This window comes from Bombus fervidus, chromosome 1 (genome assembly GCF_041682495.2).
Source record: "Bombus fervidus isolate BK054 chromosome 1, iyBomFerv1, whole genome shotgun sequence".
NCBI lineage: Eukaryota > Metazoa > Arthropoda > Insecta > Hymenoptera > Apidae > Bombus > Bombus fervidus.
Genome location: NC_091517.1, coordinates 20,205,091 through 20,220,920, shown reverse-complemented (window position 1 = coordinate 20,220,920; position 15,830 = coordinate 20,205,091). Strand labels below are relative to the sequence as shown.

Here is a 15,830-nt window from a genome sequence, read left to right as displayed (position 1 = left end):
TAGATCTAACATGGAATACTCTTTAGTTTCGATTTTTCTACGTTTCGGCGACGCACGCATCAAGTTGTTTGTTCACGTATTGTATGCGTCATCGGTGGCGTAAGACGAATACCAGATTAAAGAGGCCATGGTGTTTTCTCAGTTCGTTGGCTACGTAGACTGGAATAATAATCGAAGCGCCAAAGATCCAGGTTAAATACCCTAATATAACTTGTCTGCTTTGTTCTAAAGTATCGATCAAGGACTACTTGTGCATACAATCGCCTACGATTCCACCAGTAAACAAAATTCCGCGGTCACTCGTGGATGAGAGCTTTAAGGGCTCTGCACATGGTACGATGATCAAATAAATTTCATATTCGTGTAAAAATAGTCTTCATTGATTGAAGTTTGTGAATGAAACAACAAAGGATGAGTCCGCGATCTAATAGGCCACGGAAATATGGAACGCAGGTAATTGTTCGTTACAAAGAATAACAAAACGGAACTAATTAATATTTATGAACGTATTGTACATGTTACGTTGCTATTGTATTACAGAATTACATAGAGGTACGATGAGTGAAAGAATGCGCGATATGGCGATGTCGATAACCTGATGAATTTGCCAAACGTTGGAACAGTGTGTGTAGACCTTTATACTTCTTCATTTTTTCCCTTTATTCGCTGCTTTTTTCGCATACCCCACCACTTTATGGACTTACCCCCTCTCCGGGACTTGTCTTCTCCCACTGCCAAGTCGACCGTGAGTCGCTTTCTCCGTTTATCGTAGCGTGGCGGCCGATAGCCGATAGCGGTAGCTGGTACCTGGCGAACGCCTGGAGAACGGCGACGTCAGTCTGTGCTTCGTTGCTCGTTGAATCCGTACGCGTCTCGATCACCGTATCGGTCGTCGGGTCTCCTGTTTACATTTCTCCCCTCTTCCTTTCTCCTCGTACTTTATCCACCTTACCTTCCACGTTCCGTTTCCCTCCCGTCCCAATTAGTTTATTTTGGTTTTGTTTTTGACCCTTATCTTCCGTTGGTCTCACTCGTTCAAACCGTTTCGGCGTTTTTGTTTTCTTACCTCGCTGTTGGTGGGAGTACAGCTGGTGTGTCGTGCCTTGTTCGTCAAGCGTTCAGTGTAATTGGTTCGATGTTTGGGTCGGGAAACAGGAAGGTGCTCAAATACTCGGCCATCGACACGTCCTTGTCCATGGACGTTGAGGACACCGTCACGTGCTTCTGCAGGTTAGTCTTTTCTTTGAGCGCATGCGTTCCTCTCGACCGGCTAGGATCTACAAGATCCCTCCGAACACAGCGATCCTTCACCTAACCGCGAACTGGGATTCCATCTGGCTCCGCCGAGAGAGCTATGAATGTTTCAAGGAAATCTCAAGCGTTTGTTTTCTCCTGCGAGTACGAGCGAGACACGAATTGATGATACAGCGATGGCCAGTTAACACGGCAATACTGTGTTCTGCGCGAACTAACTTTCTCTGACGCCGATCGTGGCTGAAGATGTCGTTTGGAGAGCAGACGAGTTCGTTGAATCGAGTCGAACAGGATACAGAACTGGAAGATTCTATTGTTGTGCGATTTGGGTGGGCTGGCAGCATTATAGTCAGATGCTTTTGGGATAGCTTGCGGAATGTAAGTGTGATTCGAGGTCAAGTGGGGGGAGTTAGAGAGCTCTTTTGTCGAAGTTTTTGGAGAATTGTGTGTTTGAGGGGTCAGAATCGTTCTGTAGCGAATTCATGAGAATACATGTGATATATGTTGCTTTGGAGTCGCGGTTCGAGCGTAATGGAGAGCAATTATTCGCATTGAAAGCAGCAGTTGGAGATTCAATAAGTACGATCAAGTGTTCGCGAATTTTGTAGAATTTTCTTATTGCCACGTACTCACCGTGTGCTTATTGTTACCGTGTAAGATGTTTAAACAGTGAGATATTGAAAGGAGCAGATAAGTTTTAATAGGTTTAGTTGTCCGGGAGTCTTTAAGCGTTTTTTTAAAGATCAGGCTATTCAGCTTTATTTATAAAAGGAATTGGTAACGATAAATTTGTGAACAATACCTTATGTATATATAGTTTTATTAGCTATGTAACACTTGCGTTAGAAAATGTCTTATGTATAGACATCTCCGTACTAAGCAATAAATCTCTACTCTAGTTAAAAGATAATATTTTCAAACTCACAACCCAGTTAGTCTTTGATATAAAGAATGATTGTTTTATTCGTTTTAAGATATATCTTACGCACCTGCGCGCATAGATCGTTTCCGCTAAAATCAATGTTTGTCGAGTTACTCAAACAATTACAGTTGCATGTTTTACCTGTGAGTATCGGTCTAGTTAAACGCAAAATGCAAACAGTTACGAAAATTTTGTAAAGAACAAAGTTCAATTTAACAGTTGGGTTGCACAGTATTTGAGAAACTTGTAAATATTTTCGGAGCGACCGTCGTTTGATAAGAATGAGAGGAACCTCGTTATTTACGAAGTTGATGGTATTTTTTTATCGGGATTCAGCTATTTCTACGTTTCTAGGAATTTAGAGCAAGATGATATTCTCGGTCGATCGATCGATAAAACTTCGATAAAGCATAAAAAGGTTATTCTAGTTTCTAGAGAAGTTTTTTTTATCATGGAACAGGGTAATCGTAAACTTTAAATTAGCAGAGTACCTGAGAGCGTAAATAATTTGTTTATTAATTAAACGTAGAGGAAAAGATTGTTCGAGAAGATGTTGCTATCAATGCCAGAAAAGGTATTATGACTTAACATTTTTCTTCCTTCTTATCTTTTTCCTTCAGGACAAATACGGTAAATTGTCTCTTATTTAAATAACAAAACTCCCGATAATTTAGTCCTGAAATTCTCTTTGGTTCCAAGAGAAGGTTGACGTTTATATGGACGTTAAATAATGTTAACGAGTACCAGGAAACGTTCTTTGTATCCTTTGTATGGATATCCTATAATTCTTTAACTAAGGATGTCGGGAAACTTTTCAATTTCATAATTCTGAATATTTAATGTTATAAGTGTAAATAATATACAGATGTTTCCTTGGCTATCTCTTAGTTATTTTACAAATGCATTGATTGAAGAATATAAAACGTGTCGTCAGAAAACCAGAGATTAAGATAGAGTATCACCATCGCAAAAATTATTCTTGCCTGTATGATCTTCTTAATGAAAGTAAGAAATAATAAAAAGCAAATCTTCACGATTACTGCTGTAGTTTAGAAATACGTTCATTAGCAAAGATTAAACAGATAGCAATAAACGAAGATTTAAATTGTATGCATACAGCATTCAGATGATAATGAACAAATAAAAATCGTGCATTTATCAAGCATTTGCGTTTAGATGCCTTTACGTTTAATCAGCAAATATCGCGTATCATTTACATTCGTTCGTTTAACTTTCAAATTCGAGATAAATGTAATCGCCCAGCAAGGAAATATTATATAGGTATCAGATATGCAATAAAATTGCAGAAGATTTGTATCGATTTCTTCTTATAAAATATGTCATTAAATATTTTATTAAATTCGTATGATACTGCGTCATAAATAGAAATCACGACCGCTTTATCAGTATGGCGTGCTTGCAGCTAATAAAACGCATTACAACACTTCTAACGTAAATAGCATCGCGATTAGTGCAGTTTTCGTCACGTAAACCTAAAGAGTCTACTGTTTGCTAGAATTGTACAGTTTGTTAGAATTTAGTCGTAATTTGTAACTTTTCTGTGGAAGTTCACTCGTACATCCTCGATTAACAGATTTCTATGATGCAAAAGTAGCGAGCACAGCCACTGTAGAGAAGGTAAAACTTCTTGATCGTTGGAGATCCGTTGGCGTTCGCTGGCGTCTCGAGGATCGTTTGAACGGCGTAATAACGAGCGAGCGAGCGAGCGAGCGAGAGATCGCTTTTGACACGTCAGCCGGGGCTGAGACAATGTGCAAACAATCGGCGAAGAAATTAACAGTCTTATCGAAGCACGATAATGAGGTTACGAGAAAAGAGTATTGAAAAATGTCATGATCAAGTTTCCTGATAACTATGTTAGAATGGTAATTTGCACGATGCTCACATCTCGAGGATTGTTGTTTCGGTTGCGAAGATCCAGGTAACAACATTGAATAGCGTTGAGTTGCGTGTGTTTTTTAAGCGAGTTACACTGTTCGCGGGTTGCAGTTTCGCTGACTGTTTGTCGGAAAGATGGTGGGAAGTGGATGACTCAGTCTGGACGATGTTATAAGAGAATTTGCATATGAAAATTGTGAAACATTTTTATATGGTGAAGAATCGCTGATTTATTTGTAACGAGAAAGTTCAAACGATTGACATTTCACGGGGTTATACATTTTTCAAATTAAATTGAAAACTCGTTGAAGCGAATTGCGACGTAAATTATTCGTATCAGGCATGCAGTTGCATCGTATGAATCGAATTAAAAATAGTTCCGAACCGAGACGTATATTTAATTGAGACAAACCGGATATACTTTAACCAAATTCGCAGCTGTTCGGTTTAATTCAGTTCGGTTGGCGAGCATTATTTTTAGATTCGCCTGTGAAACATTTAATTCGAGAAACGGGCCGAAGTTTCCTGAAACACGACGATTAATCGTGTAGGAAACAGTGTTGCAAAATGAAAGTTATTTAGGTAAAAAAGGAGTATAGAAATATGAGCTATAATTTTCGTCCTATTTTATACGTAATAAGGCACAACGCTTTTAGTAGAAATTATGAAACATATACGTCTTAAACAAAGAATGTATCTATATATGCTGTCACGTATAAATTCTAATCGCTTGAACTTAAAAATAGAATTTTGTTTCGTAAAACGTGCCGTATTTCATGAATAGATTTCTTTGAAAACCTACAAGTATGCATACATGCATACATATAATGAGATGAATTGCGATCGATTTGTATCCAGAAGGAATAACGAAGAGTAAGGTATCCAAGAGATGTCTTTCGTGAAATTCATTGGAAAATTCATCAGCTATCCGATCATTCAACCGTATCAAATATTGCTGCTTAATCGACCGATAATTATCCGTTCTTCCACATGAGGCTTTTTAAAAAATTCAGAGTTTCGAAAAGATTAATAATAAGCTTTTTTTTTAAGAAGAATCTACGGATCAAAAGATATAACAAATTACATTAATATTAAACTATATTCAAAATAAGCAATGCAAGTGATATTCGTGACATATCTTTTTTTTTAATTTAATTAGAAACTCAACAATCGTTCGATTATTGTACTTGGTATAAAACCCTGAGACCGAGAAAAAAGATGTGCAGAATTCAAATCGAAAACCTTGGTGAATATAGGATACCTATTCTTACGCGTTATTTCCATAAAATTAACATGATTTGTAGACATAAAGAATACAGTATGTTAACGGAAACTTATCGAGGAAAAATAATGTTAAATATATTCATAAACGTAATATATCCTTGAAAAATGCAAGAACTGTGTAGTTCATCAAAATGCACTAGTCATTGTAGTTTAATCAAATAATACTTGTTCACTGTTTCTCACGTTGTAAAAGCAGTGCAAACAGTGAAATAAATTTTAAAACGAATTGTATATTAAAATTGCTCTGAAAAATTTATTTAATTAAAATCATCAAACTCGGTATCCATAGTCAACGACCGTTGCTCGAAGATTGACGGACATGTGAAAATTCTAATTCGATCGCGATGAAACGACAATCATCGCGACCGCAACAGGACTCTCGGTTTATCCTTCCTATTCATTCGGTTTATTTTTTCACTCTTGATGACTTCAGTTGCTCAAGGTCGCTCTTCGATCGTTCGCGTTTCCCGGAAGAGCATGTGTTCGCGCGCGCCTCAACGCGTACTCGTGATTTACAGACGCACATATTGTACGAAATATGATGCAATCCGCGACTCGCTGATTTTCCTCTATTTTAATTTTTCCTTATAATTCTGACGCGATATTTGCTTCGCAATATATCTCGTTTAAGAGAATATTATGCATAGGTTATATACAGAAATGTTCAGAAATCGATCGACTTCCATATTATATTTAACGTTTCGCTGACCAGCTAGTCAGAATTTCAAAATTTATTATTTTTTAAACGTTCAAATATGCAGATAGGAATACTTGTAGCGAACTAGAAATTTCTCAATTAATTAAACATACAACGCCGTTAAATTTGTAATACATAAAAACAACGATGACGAATGACGTATCAAGATATATTACATGACGTGTTACACGGAGAACATTGCCAAATTGGTTGGCACATGAAGCAGATTCTCCAGCATTCTACACTGAATCCAGTTGGCACTTTGAATTCAACGGATTAACCTGTTTGTCCTGAAAAACAGGTCCTGGACAACACATACTACTGGCCAACGTTTTTCATGAAAAAACTTGGACACGTTTATTGATACATCAATTTACTGCGTTACAGCGGAGAAAAAACGCATAGTCAAACGTTCAAACCATTCGAATAATATTTTAAACCGTTTCACGAAATAGACCGACGATCGAACCATATCGCAATAGTCACTGAAATCTATCTCTGCGAATTGCGCAAATGCCAGCACTGATATTGATCACAGGAATTAGAAACTATGCGTAGTAAAAGTTGAGATACCAGCGAAATTAAAAGTTGAGATATCAGCGTGGCTATTAAGGAAATTAAAAGAACCGACTGGATAACATCGTTTTAATCACAATTGATAATTAACGTGTAATAATAATTGCGATTGAGCTGTAACTTTGAAGAGTTGGAGAAAGTTGGAAAAGGGAAGGGAAGAGTATTCTACTCGGGTTCCGTTAAAGGACTCGCATCGATAAGGCTACCTTGCTATTAAACACCGTGATAAGGGAAGTCATATCGGAAGTTGTACGTATTTATCGGAATTGATTGGTGGATGTAGTACTCGCGAGAAAGTGTCGTCGTGTCGGTAGATCTCTGGTGGCAGAGTAGGGAATGTACGTACACGATAGTAGTCGAAAGAATTTTCAGAGATAGAATGTTCCCATTTTTATTAGCCTTTTTCCTTTGCAGGTTAGAAAAGTAATGTGTTCGAAATTTGAGAAAACAGAATTAGGTTTCACTTACGATTGTTAGGTATATAGCAATATTTGAATTTCAAGCGTAAGTAGAATTTGCAGAAAATCGATGGTCACATTCATGTTCGTATAAATCGTAAATTGCAAGAAAATGAGGGTTGCGATATGTAAATTCGAAACATAAACGGATTTGCAAAGAATCGATTTTCGCATCTACGATATGTAAATTAGTAAAGTTAGATGGGGACGGTAATCATGTGAGCATCAGCTGAGAAACAAATTTAAAGTCACGAATGTATAAATTCTGGCCGTGAACGTTTACAAACGAATTACTCTTTCGATTCTTGTAAATCAATATTTATTGGACGAAAACCACGTTGCAGGTCAGGTCGCAGACTAAGATGAAAATCTTCCATTACTTCTAGATCTTTTGGTCGTATGGTTGTTTTCCAGGGAAAATGTATAGACCAGAGCTGGATAATTTGCTATGGTTATTATCTTTTACCTTCTTTCTTCGTTTTATTTCCTGCAACACGAATTACAGTGGATTTTTCTCGTTACATTTACCGTTAATTTGATAAACAAAGCTCTGGAGATATCGAGGTTCGAACTTTTAGTGTAAAATTTAGAAATTAGCAAGCCCTACCAATTTTGGATGTTTAAGTTTACAAATTTTGGATCACGGTGATTTCAGTCATACGTGCTTTTAAATCTTTTAATCTTGACAATTTTATATTTCATATCTTTGAGCTTCCATCTAATTCCGTTATCTACAGTGTGAAATAATATAAGATGGATGAAAACTACGTCGGAGATCAAACCGAAGACAAAGGTAAAGCTGAGCCATTACCATCGAAACGCTGGCGAGCGGTTCTCAGAACGCAGAATGGCATTATTGTCCAGTCACTTATAGGGTCTCTCCAAGAAAAGAGTATTCGCTCACGCCTCGTTTATGTCCCCTGCTATTCGCAAGGATATGCTTCTTACAAAGCTAGAAACGCCCGAACCCGTTTGTGTCGTCGGACCGAGGCATAAAATTCTTGGTTGCTCGTATCGTACCGGAGACGCGCCTTAAAACGGATCCATGCGGCCCAGACGGATTGAAAACATTAAAATGTAACAGTCGTAAGATTCTCTTTGTCTTCGTGTGCTAGTGACACGAAGGATTTTAGAAATTGATCGCCTATCGCTGTTAAGTGAAACGTTAATTTTTACAGAATGATGCATCACACAAATGCTTATGTAGATACGTGTTTACTTTTCACACTTTGTGTCTTCTCCTTTGAGATTTTTCTATACGGACGAGGTATTTTGCAAATCGATTTTCATGTCGAATCTTACCTCCAACAACGATGAACAACAGTTTATCACAGTTCTCTTAAAATAATTCTATTTCTACTATTCTATTATTTTACTTCTAACGCTTGACGCTATTCAACATTGGTCAATTCTTTTCGGTGATTTCTCAAACGGTTAAAAAATTGTATATACATCAGCTTATCTCTAGTTGCGAGCGTTTGACATAATAATTTCGCGGATATGTGACGTGTCCACTCGAAGCACACGACGAGGGAGCGAATATATGTACGTACGTACATACCGGTGTTTCGAAACTTCCGTCACGAACGACCATGCATTGCTGCGGTTCCCTTCCGCGTTGTTTTATGCTTCATGTGCCGATTTATTCCCTCTCTTCCCTTTATTTTACGAAATACAGTCTTAGCAAGGACCATTCGACGATAGGTACGAAGAACTTTTAAAGGATGGAATTTTGTCAATGTTAAAATTGCCGAGGAGAAGGAACGAGGGAAACGGGGTGAAGCTTTGGCGGAATTTATGGATTGCGACAGAGTAGTGGGATGTGTCGAAGTGAATATAGTAGAATTTTTCTGTTTTGTATCGGAATTATCTAAATTAAAATATCTATCTTCCAAACTGAAGATCTTTCTGCAGAAAAGCATTGATCCATACGTTAAAAGACGTATGATTGTATTAAAAGAAAAAAAAGAAAACAAATTTTGTCTTCGTACATTCCTTACGCATTCACGTAGAAAAAAGAGAACGCAGTCAGCGACTGTTAAGACACTGATTTAAATAAAAATGACTTAACAAAGCTCGAGATTTACCAAAACCAACAAACTACGGTACAGAAGTTCAATTTCATCTTTCAAGATCCTCTGCTTGGTAAATTTCATCGTCTTCGTTTCATCAATTTAATTCTGTCGCGAACTCGGACAAACAGTCTGGACGTGGAATAATAAAACGTGTATCGAACGTCGCATCGACGCCGCTCGTTGTCATCCAGTTTCTTCCGGAACTTGGTATGCGACATAAGCATTAAGGTTAAGTCAATGTTTGATCACCGTGAAACCGTGCTTGTTGAAACGTCGCTAGTCCGTGTCCGTAACAGGGGGGATCGAAGCCAAAATTAATATGCGACACCGCGGTTTCAAATCCAAATTTCAATGCAGAATGCGCGGCGAAATTGAATTCTACCCCTAGGGGAATAATTGGTGGACCAATATTGACCCGTATGTTCCGCAGATAAAAGTTTCTCACCCACTTCTGACCACAGGGAAATCCTGTACTGTAATTGCAGAAGATAACTTGGAGATAGCCTTCCAAACGTTTTGCTTTATAGAAGAAATATCGTATGCTATTTATCGTATGCATTATCTTTTGAATTCGCTAGTGAAATACCTTATACGTCAATTTCTTTTTGTATAATTATGATAATTCGAATTGTACGGTTTACTGTAATGGAGAAATAATTCCAATATTTAAATCGTTGATATTTACTGGATGAGAAAGAAAGGTAGGTTTAGATTTCATATTCAAATATGTAAACCCTTGTTACTACAAATGTTAATTGACTACGAATTTATAGCTCATTTGAGAAAGTAATTTGGTTTTCATTGATTTTATCAGTTTACTCACATTACTGGAAAGTGGAGTTCTTGCTACCTTCGTATTTCAGCGCCCCTTCAGTTAATAAAGCTCGATGGTTCTATTTGATTGGTCTAACGAGGCAGAATATCGCGTTCATCTTAACGTAGAACCTCGAAGGGTTAAAGCTTAAATAGATGAGACTCACCGCTTTATAGATATCTTGATCAACCGTGAACACACATATCGCATCATACGACTAATTGCATCTGTTAGATGGGCGACGGTGTCTCGACATAGAGAAATCACGGTTTCCGCACGGTGACCTTGATCGTCCTTAACACGCAAAGGTCGCATATATCGCTGTTTGCGTGGCCTAGTTTCGTACGATCTTCCGCGTGTTTCTAACGGGCACGGTCGTTTTCTCGGGTTATTTCCCCGATTACCAACAAACCGATCACTTTCGAATCGATCGCCATTAAAACGCAGTCGTCCCGGAGGAATTTCAGTGTCGCGTTCGTTCTTCAACCGACTATCGACCCTGACATCGCATCTTCTATTCGATCGAAACCAAGAAATACGAGATCGCGATGGAACGAAAAGACGTGTTTGCGTCGATCTTGTAGAAATGAACTGTAGAGACACTTTCCGACTTTGAATTTTGTGTTGGAAGACAGTAGACAATAGATAAATGGATAGAGGTTGATAGAATGAACGAAGTGTTCCATAAATATGTTTATTATTTTACATAATAGTAGAAAATTATTTCCGCGTTTTTATTACGTATTTCCAAGAATTGATATTTAAAAAAGAGGAATAGAAAATTTAATCATCTTTGGAATATTCCCTCTCATCTTCGTCAGAAGAGTCGAATGAAACGGGAAACCTTCGCGTATTTCGTTTAATTAAGCGCATTGTCTATCTGGGAAATTTAATTTTAGCCAGGTGCGAGTAACTTACACTCACCTTGATGGTTCCTTTGGTCCTGAAAACGCCAAGTCCGCCCCCGTGCGAATTCTCACATTTTTTCACACAGACCAGACAAGCACCTCGGAAAATACTTCGGGGAATCTTAACGCCGCTTGAAAAGCGTCTTCCAAGACTTTATTGTTTACATTCTTGTATCCTGTACTTCCTCCAATTCTGTTTCGTTCCAACTCTGGAACACGTGGCCGTCACAATTGACCGGCAATAGCAGGAAGAGTATGCGAATTCGGTATTCTTGACGATCCATTCTTTGCGATAAATAAAGTTCGAATTTCGTTTAAAATTATACTGTGCTAATTTATACGTATAGCGAAACAAGAAAAAGTAGAATACGAAGGAACAAAGCTTCGAATTTGCTTTTTCCGCTCCATTGCGTACTACGAACTTACCAAATAGGTAGACAGCAATGAAAGATTATATTTCACTGCGATAAATCCGTCTGTTCCCATTCGCCAATGATTCTTTCACGACGAATTTTCCGCTAAATTCTCATCTCGGAAATCCTTGAATTGCGTTATACCCAGAAAGAGCCCTTCGCCATTCTGCGTTTTTCCCTTGAAACGAAACAGACCCGGAATATCAAAGAACGATCTTTCCATTCTCCGTCCATTAAGCAGTTACTTTGATGTTTCCATCGAATCGATACAAGACGATATTCGACGGTATACACGTTCAAATCGCGTCCCTGTTACGATAGACAAACCCACTTTCGTTCGAGAGATCCTTCTTTTCCCTCTTTATCTATCGAGTAAGGACTCTAGGATCGTTCGCGTTTTTCTCTTGGTACAAGTATAGACGTAACATTCGTAAGAGAAACCTTTCGAGACGTCCCGCATGTGTTCCTCAGGACGAAAAATGGCGTAACGTGAGCCGATTAATGGACTTCCGGTCTTCCTGGGCAAAGGAAGCCTTTTACGAGCGCTGCCAGGACACGAAACGGTGTACATACTTACATATAGCGCCATTTAGGCCATCTTATGATCAACTTTGCATTTTATCGTGAAGAAGGAATACTATTAAAATTAACAATACGTCGATATATCTCTGGAATTCCGATCCTTAAGAAAGTGTCTTGTATTGTTACAATTGATTGAAGCTAAAGAACACGATGATTGAATGTAATGTAAGGTGACAGTTGTTTCTGATTCTGATTGACGATGGATTTTTACTGGTCCTTAATAGCGACGAGCATTTGAATGTGCCGACAAGAATTAAGTCGACGATTATTTATTTCGATAGACAGTTGCTCTACGAGTCCGTAGTTGTGAAGGACCCAGTGACGAAAGACAGATCGATTTAAATGGTGCTCGAAGTTATTTAAATTAGAATGGAACAGTGAGTATTGATTAACAGCGATTTAGATTGATACTTGTCATACACAAGCAACGATAAATGTAGAATTTTATAAGGCTATCTTTGGATATCTTCGAAGCGGAGACTTCTGTAATTTAAAGAAATATATGAACACTTAATTATCTGTCGATAATTATTCGTTATAGATAATTATATCATAAATAACGGAACGTATTTAGTTCGTTTAATTTCTACTTAATTATTTACACGAGCTTGACACGATGTTGACATATTGCATTGAAATTTGCACATATCGCTTCGAATGAATTCATGTCCCTGCATGCAAATGAACATTGAACATCAGAAAGATGTTGATAACACCTCTATCGATGTTTATCATCAGTTTGCTCGTCTCTGTCAAGCTTCGCTATTTAAATACACCGGTGATATTATGCAGCTTCATCGAAGGACGTCTAGGATAGGAAAAATACAAATACATATATGCATTACGTTGTAGCACACGCGCATTCTCACACGGATTTTGTCGCTGTTTTATTCCCTCATAAATACATGAATAATTTCATGTATATAAATCAAAAAAAAAAAAACCACCGTCTACAACACATATTTCGTGAAATCGTATTATGTAACTGCTGTTCAGACGAGACAGCTGTGGCAAAGGGGTTAAAGGAGTGAACACATTACATATGTACCCTTCATCTTGCGCAGAAATCGTGGAGATGACCTATTTCACCAGCGTGCTTACTTTTCCACCATCATTGTTTATTTTTCCACTTCAGTTTCTGACTTTTCCGCTCTAATTCTCGATTCGCATACCAAATATCTCTCTTATCTTCGGTTTCCATTCTTACGTTTCATTATTCTCTGCTTGATCCTTGCAATTTCCCAAGAACTCAATCGATCGTTCTCTCTGCAACCCCATCGACGCATCCTGCTCCATATAAACAACTTACCCTACGGAATTCCAGCCGACATCCAGCTCCACCATCCGCATTGCACGTATACATATATGTACTTCTCACCATGTTTACGGAACCGCGTCATCGGACGAAACTACGCCCCATACATAGGAACACTCACGGTCATAAGTCAGTGTAATAAATTTGTACGTCTATAAATCATACGAATATCTGCTGTAATTTGGAATAAAATATTCACCAAGATAGATGTTTTTCACGCACCAAGAGAATGAAAATAGCGCGACTCGAAAGGGGAATTTACAGTACAGAGTAGTGGAATTTAACTTTAATCGTGTCGTTTTGAATTTTTTTGAAAATCTTATCCTCTATCCTTGATTCTGTAAATGAGAAGAGAAGTGAAATTTTATGTATAATCAAAGCCGTAGATAATACTAACGCAAATTTCCTACTCGTCCTAAATCAATTTTCGCTAAAATTACTACTTCCAAAGTTATCGAAGCGATTACACTTATATAGAACATCCTGTGCAAGGTATATATCGGCTTGGTTTCATAGCTTCCACATAAATTGACCGTATAATATAGCGACTTATGGCCGGGAGTGTACATAGAAAAGGGGAGTTTCTGGTTCACACCGGAAAATGGCGTAGGGACAGTTAATGGCCGCTGGGCCACGAAGCGAAGGAAGAGCGAGTAAACAAACGTAGGAAAAGTTGATGGCGAGAAACAGCGACTGGTCGACGTGCACGGCCGCCTCTCGGGCGCCGTTTCCGTCCATCGATCGCATCCTTCGCGTAATCCTGTCGAGCGTGAGCGGAGGCGAACACCGCCGCTGGAGGCTGCTGCAACCAATCCGCGCGCGACATTCCTCCTCGTCTTCGTGGCGCTCGCGCGCACCAGGAAGCGCCCGATTGTCCGGATAATTACGTAGTTAAAAGCTCCGCTTGTTTTCGCCTTCGACTTCCGTGTACGGTCATCGTACTTGTTCCTTTTTATTTGGAGGTGATGCTGATTATAGGGAGGAGAAGAGTTACTTGTGCGTCAGGGTGATTTATACTCGAGCTAGGGGTTCTTAACTGTTCATGAAGCCATGATTACGTACTAAATGAAAGATAATTTGTTCCCTGGTGCAAATATATTTTAATCACGGTCAATTTACACATCGTGATGGATCTACCTACGTAGAACTATCCACTTCTTCTTTCGTTTATTCTGCGAGCATATTTTTTATGATATCGTGGGATTATTAAAATTTCTATTACTCGTGTACTATGACAAATGTATGTATGTTTGTCATCGTTTGTCAGATAATATATTGGATTAGCAACTAAATGATTGCGGATTTTGTCAATACCACCTAATGACAAAATCCGCAATCACTTAGTTACCAATCCAATAGGATAAAACTGCCAAAATAACGACACTACTTCCGTCACTCACCTTTAACCAATCGAGTCTGAAATTAATTAAAACCGCACCTAAATGGTTCACGACTCGTTTCCCTTGACAATTTCAATGTCATAGTTCATTCGAATTAAAGAGTCCCCGGTGACCTTACGATAACTCGTTCTACTTTTCTGCGACTCCTTTACGAGAAACTTGAAGTACTTCGATTAATTTAAAACTACTACAACTGAAAAATAACAAATAAACTACAGGTAAAATTAATCGACTCGGGTGTTTTTTTATCTTTTTCTTTGGCAATTTAAAGTTTCGATATAGCTACCTCGTACGACTGAAATTTCATCGATGGCCTAAACAGATTTTCAGAAATCTTGTTATCGGCTCAGCTCGCGCGACGTCGTTAATCGAACGCCTTCTTCGTTGCTTAAATTCGAGTAAGCGAGCAAGCGATTACATGTAAACGAAGCAGCTAGCTCTGGTAATTGAAGTAGGTCGCAAAGTTTTGAAAATTGGAAAACGATGCTTAGCCATATGGTGTCCCTCGTGCCCGAGTGGTCGTTTATTTAACGATAAACGGAAGATAGCGATATTGATCTTTCTGAAAAGTGTTAACCGATAAGAAACATTCTGCACTCTGTAACCTGAGCTAGGTATAATGAAATGTCGCGCAGAAATATGGTGTTTTATTAATCCTCGATTGGTATCGCTGTTTGGATGACTACAACAGTTTGAATTAGATTTGCGTTAGGTTAGCGCATTCGGAACTTTTAGAATTACGTCTTATCGTTATCACAAGCTATAATTGGTACTAGCGTTATAAAACTATGATATTTTACACAACTGCAGAAAAATGTATGATAGCATATAATTAAAGATGCTTAAAAACACTATGCCGATCTAATATGTACTTTTATTTGAAATAGAATAGATAATTAAAAGTACAATTACGGAGAAACTACGAAAAGTTCAAAAGGTCGAAGTTTGAGTTTGTCCCGATTACCAGAATGCTTAATTTAACTTTACTGGTACTGTCGTGACATCGCGTTTCATTTCGTTCTTTGACTTTCTGGTGAGTATACGTTGTTCGTATAAAGTTAGTAATTAAAGCACACGAAAAATAGATTTATGTACAAACATGTTGATTTATTTGAGAAAGAAATGCCCGCTTAAACGGTATGTTTGTAAATATATTTTGTAAATATCTTTGGAAGATACAGAAAATACGAAATACGCAATTTTCTACGAGATCTCATTTTTTAATTAACCGAA

The 15,830-nt window shown here is 38.1% G+C and overlaps 1 protein-coding gene across 4 annotated transcripts in view; it reads left to right on the top strand.

The window, feature by feature from the left end:
• Positions 1-15,830, top strand: part of Mob2 (MOB kinase activator 2) — a 65,434-nt gene that overhangs the window by 12,779 nt on the left and 36,825 nt on the right. Inside the window, exon 1 of one of the 4 annotated variants that reach the window (XM_072008169.1) lies at positions 822-1,230. The exons of 2 other annotated variants lie outside the window; for them this stretch is intronic. Coding sequence is in view for 1 of the 2 variants with exons in the window: in XM_072008215.1 (XP_071864316.1) it covers positions 1,136-1,230 (95 nt within the window). In the remaining variant the exon portion in view is untranslated. Of the gene's footprint in view, positions 1-821; positions 1,231-15,830 lie in introns of those variants that run through there. One more of the 4 variants, XM_072008215.1, reaches the window with a different exon arrangement.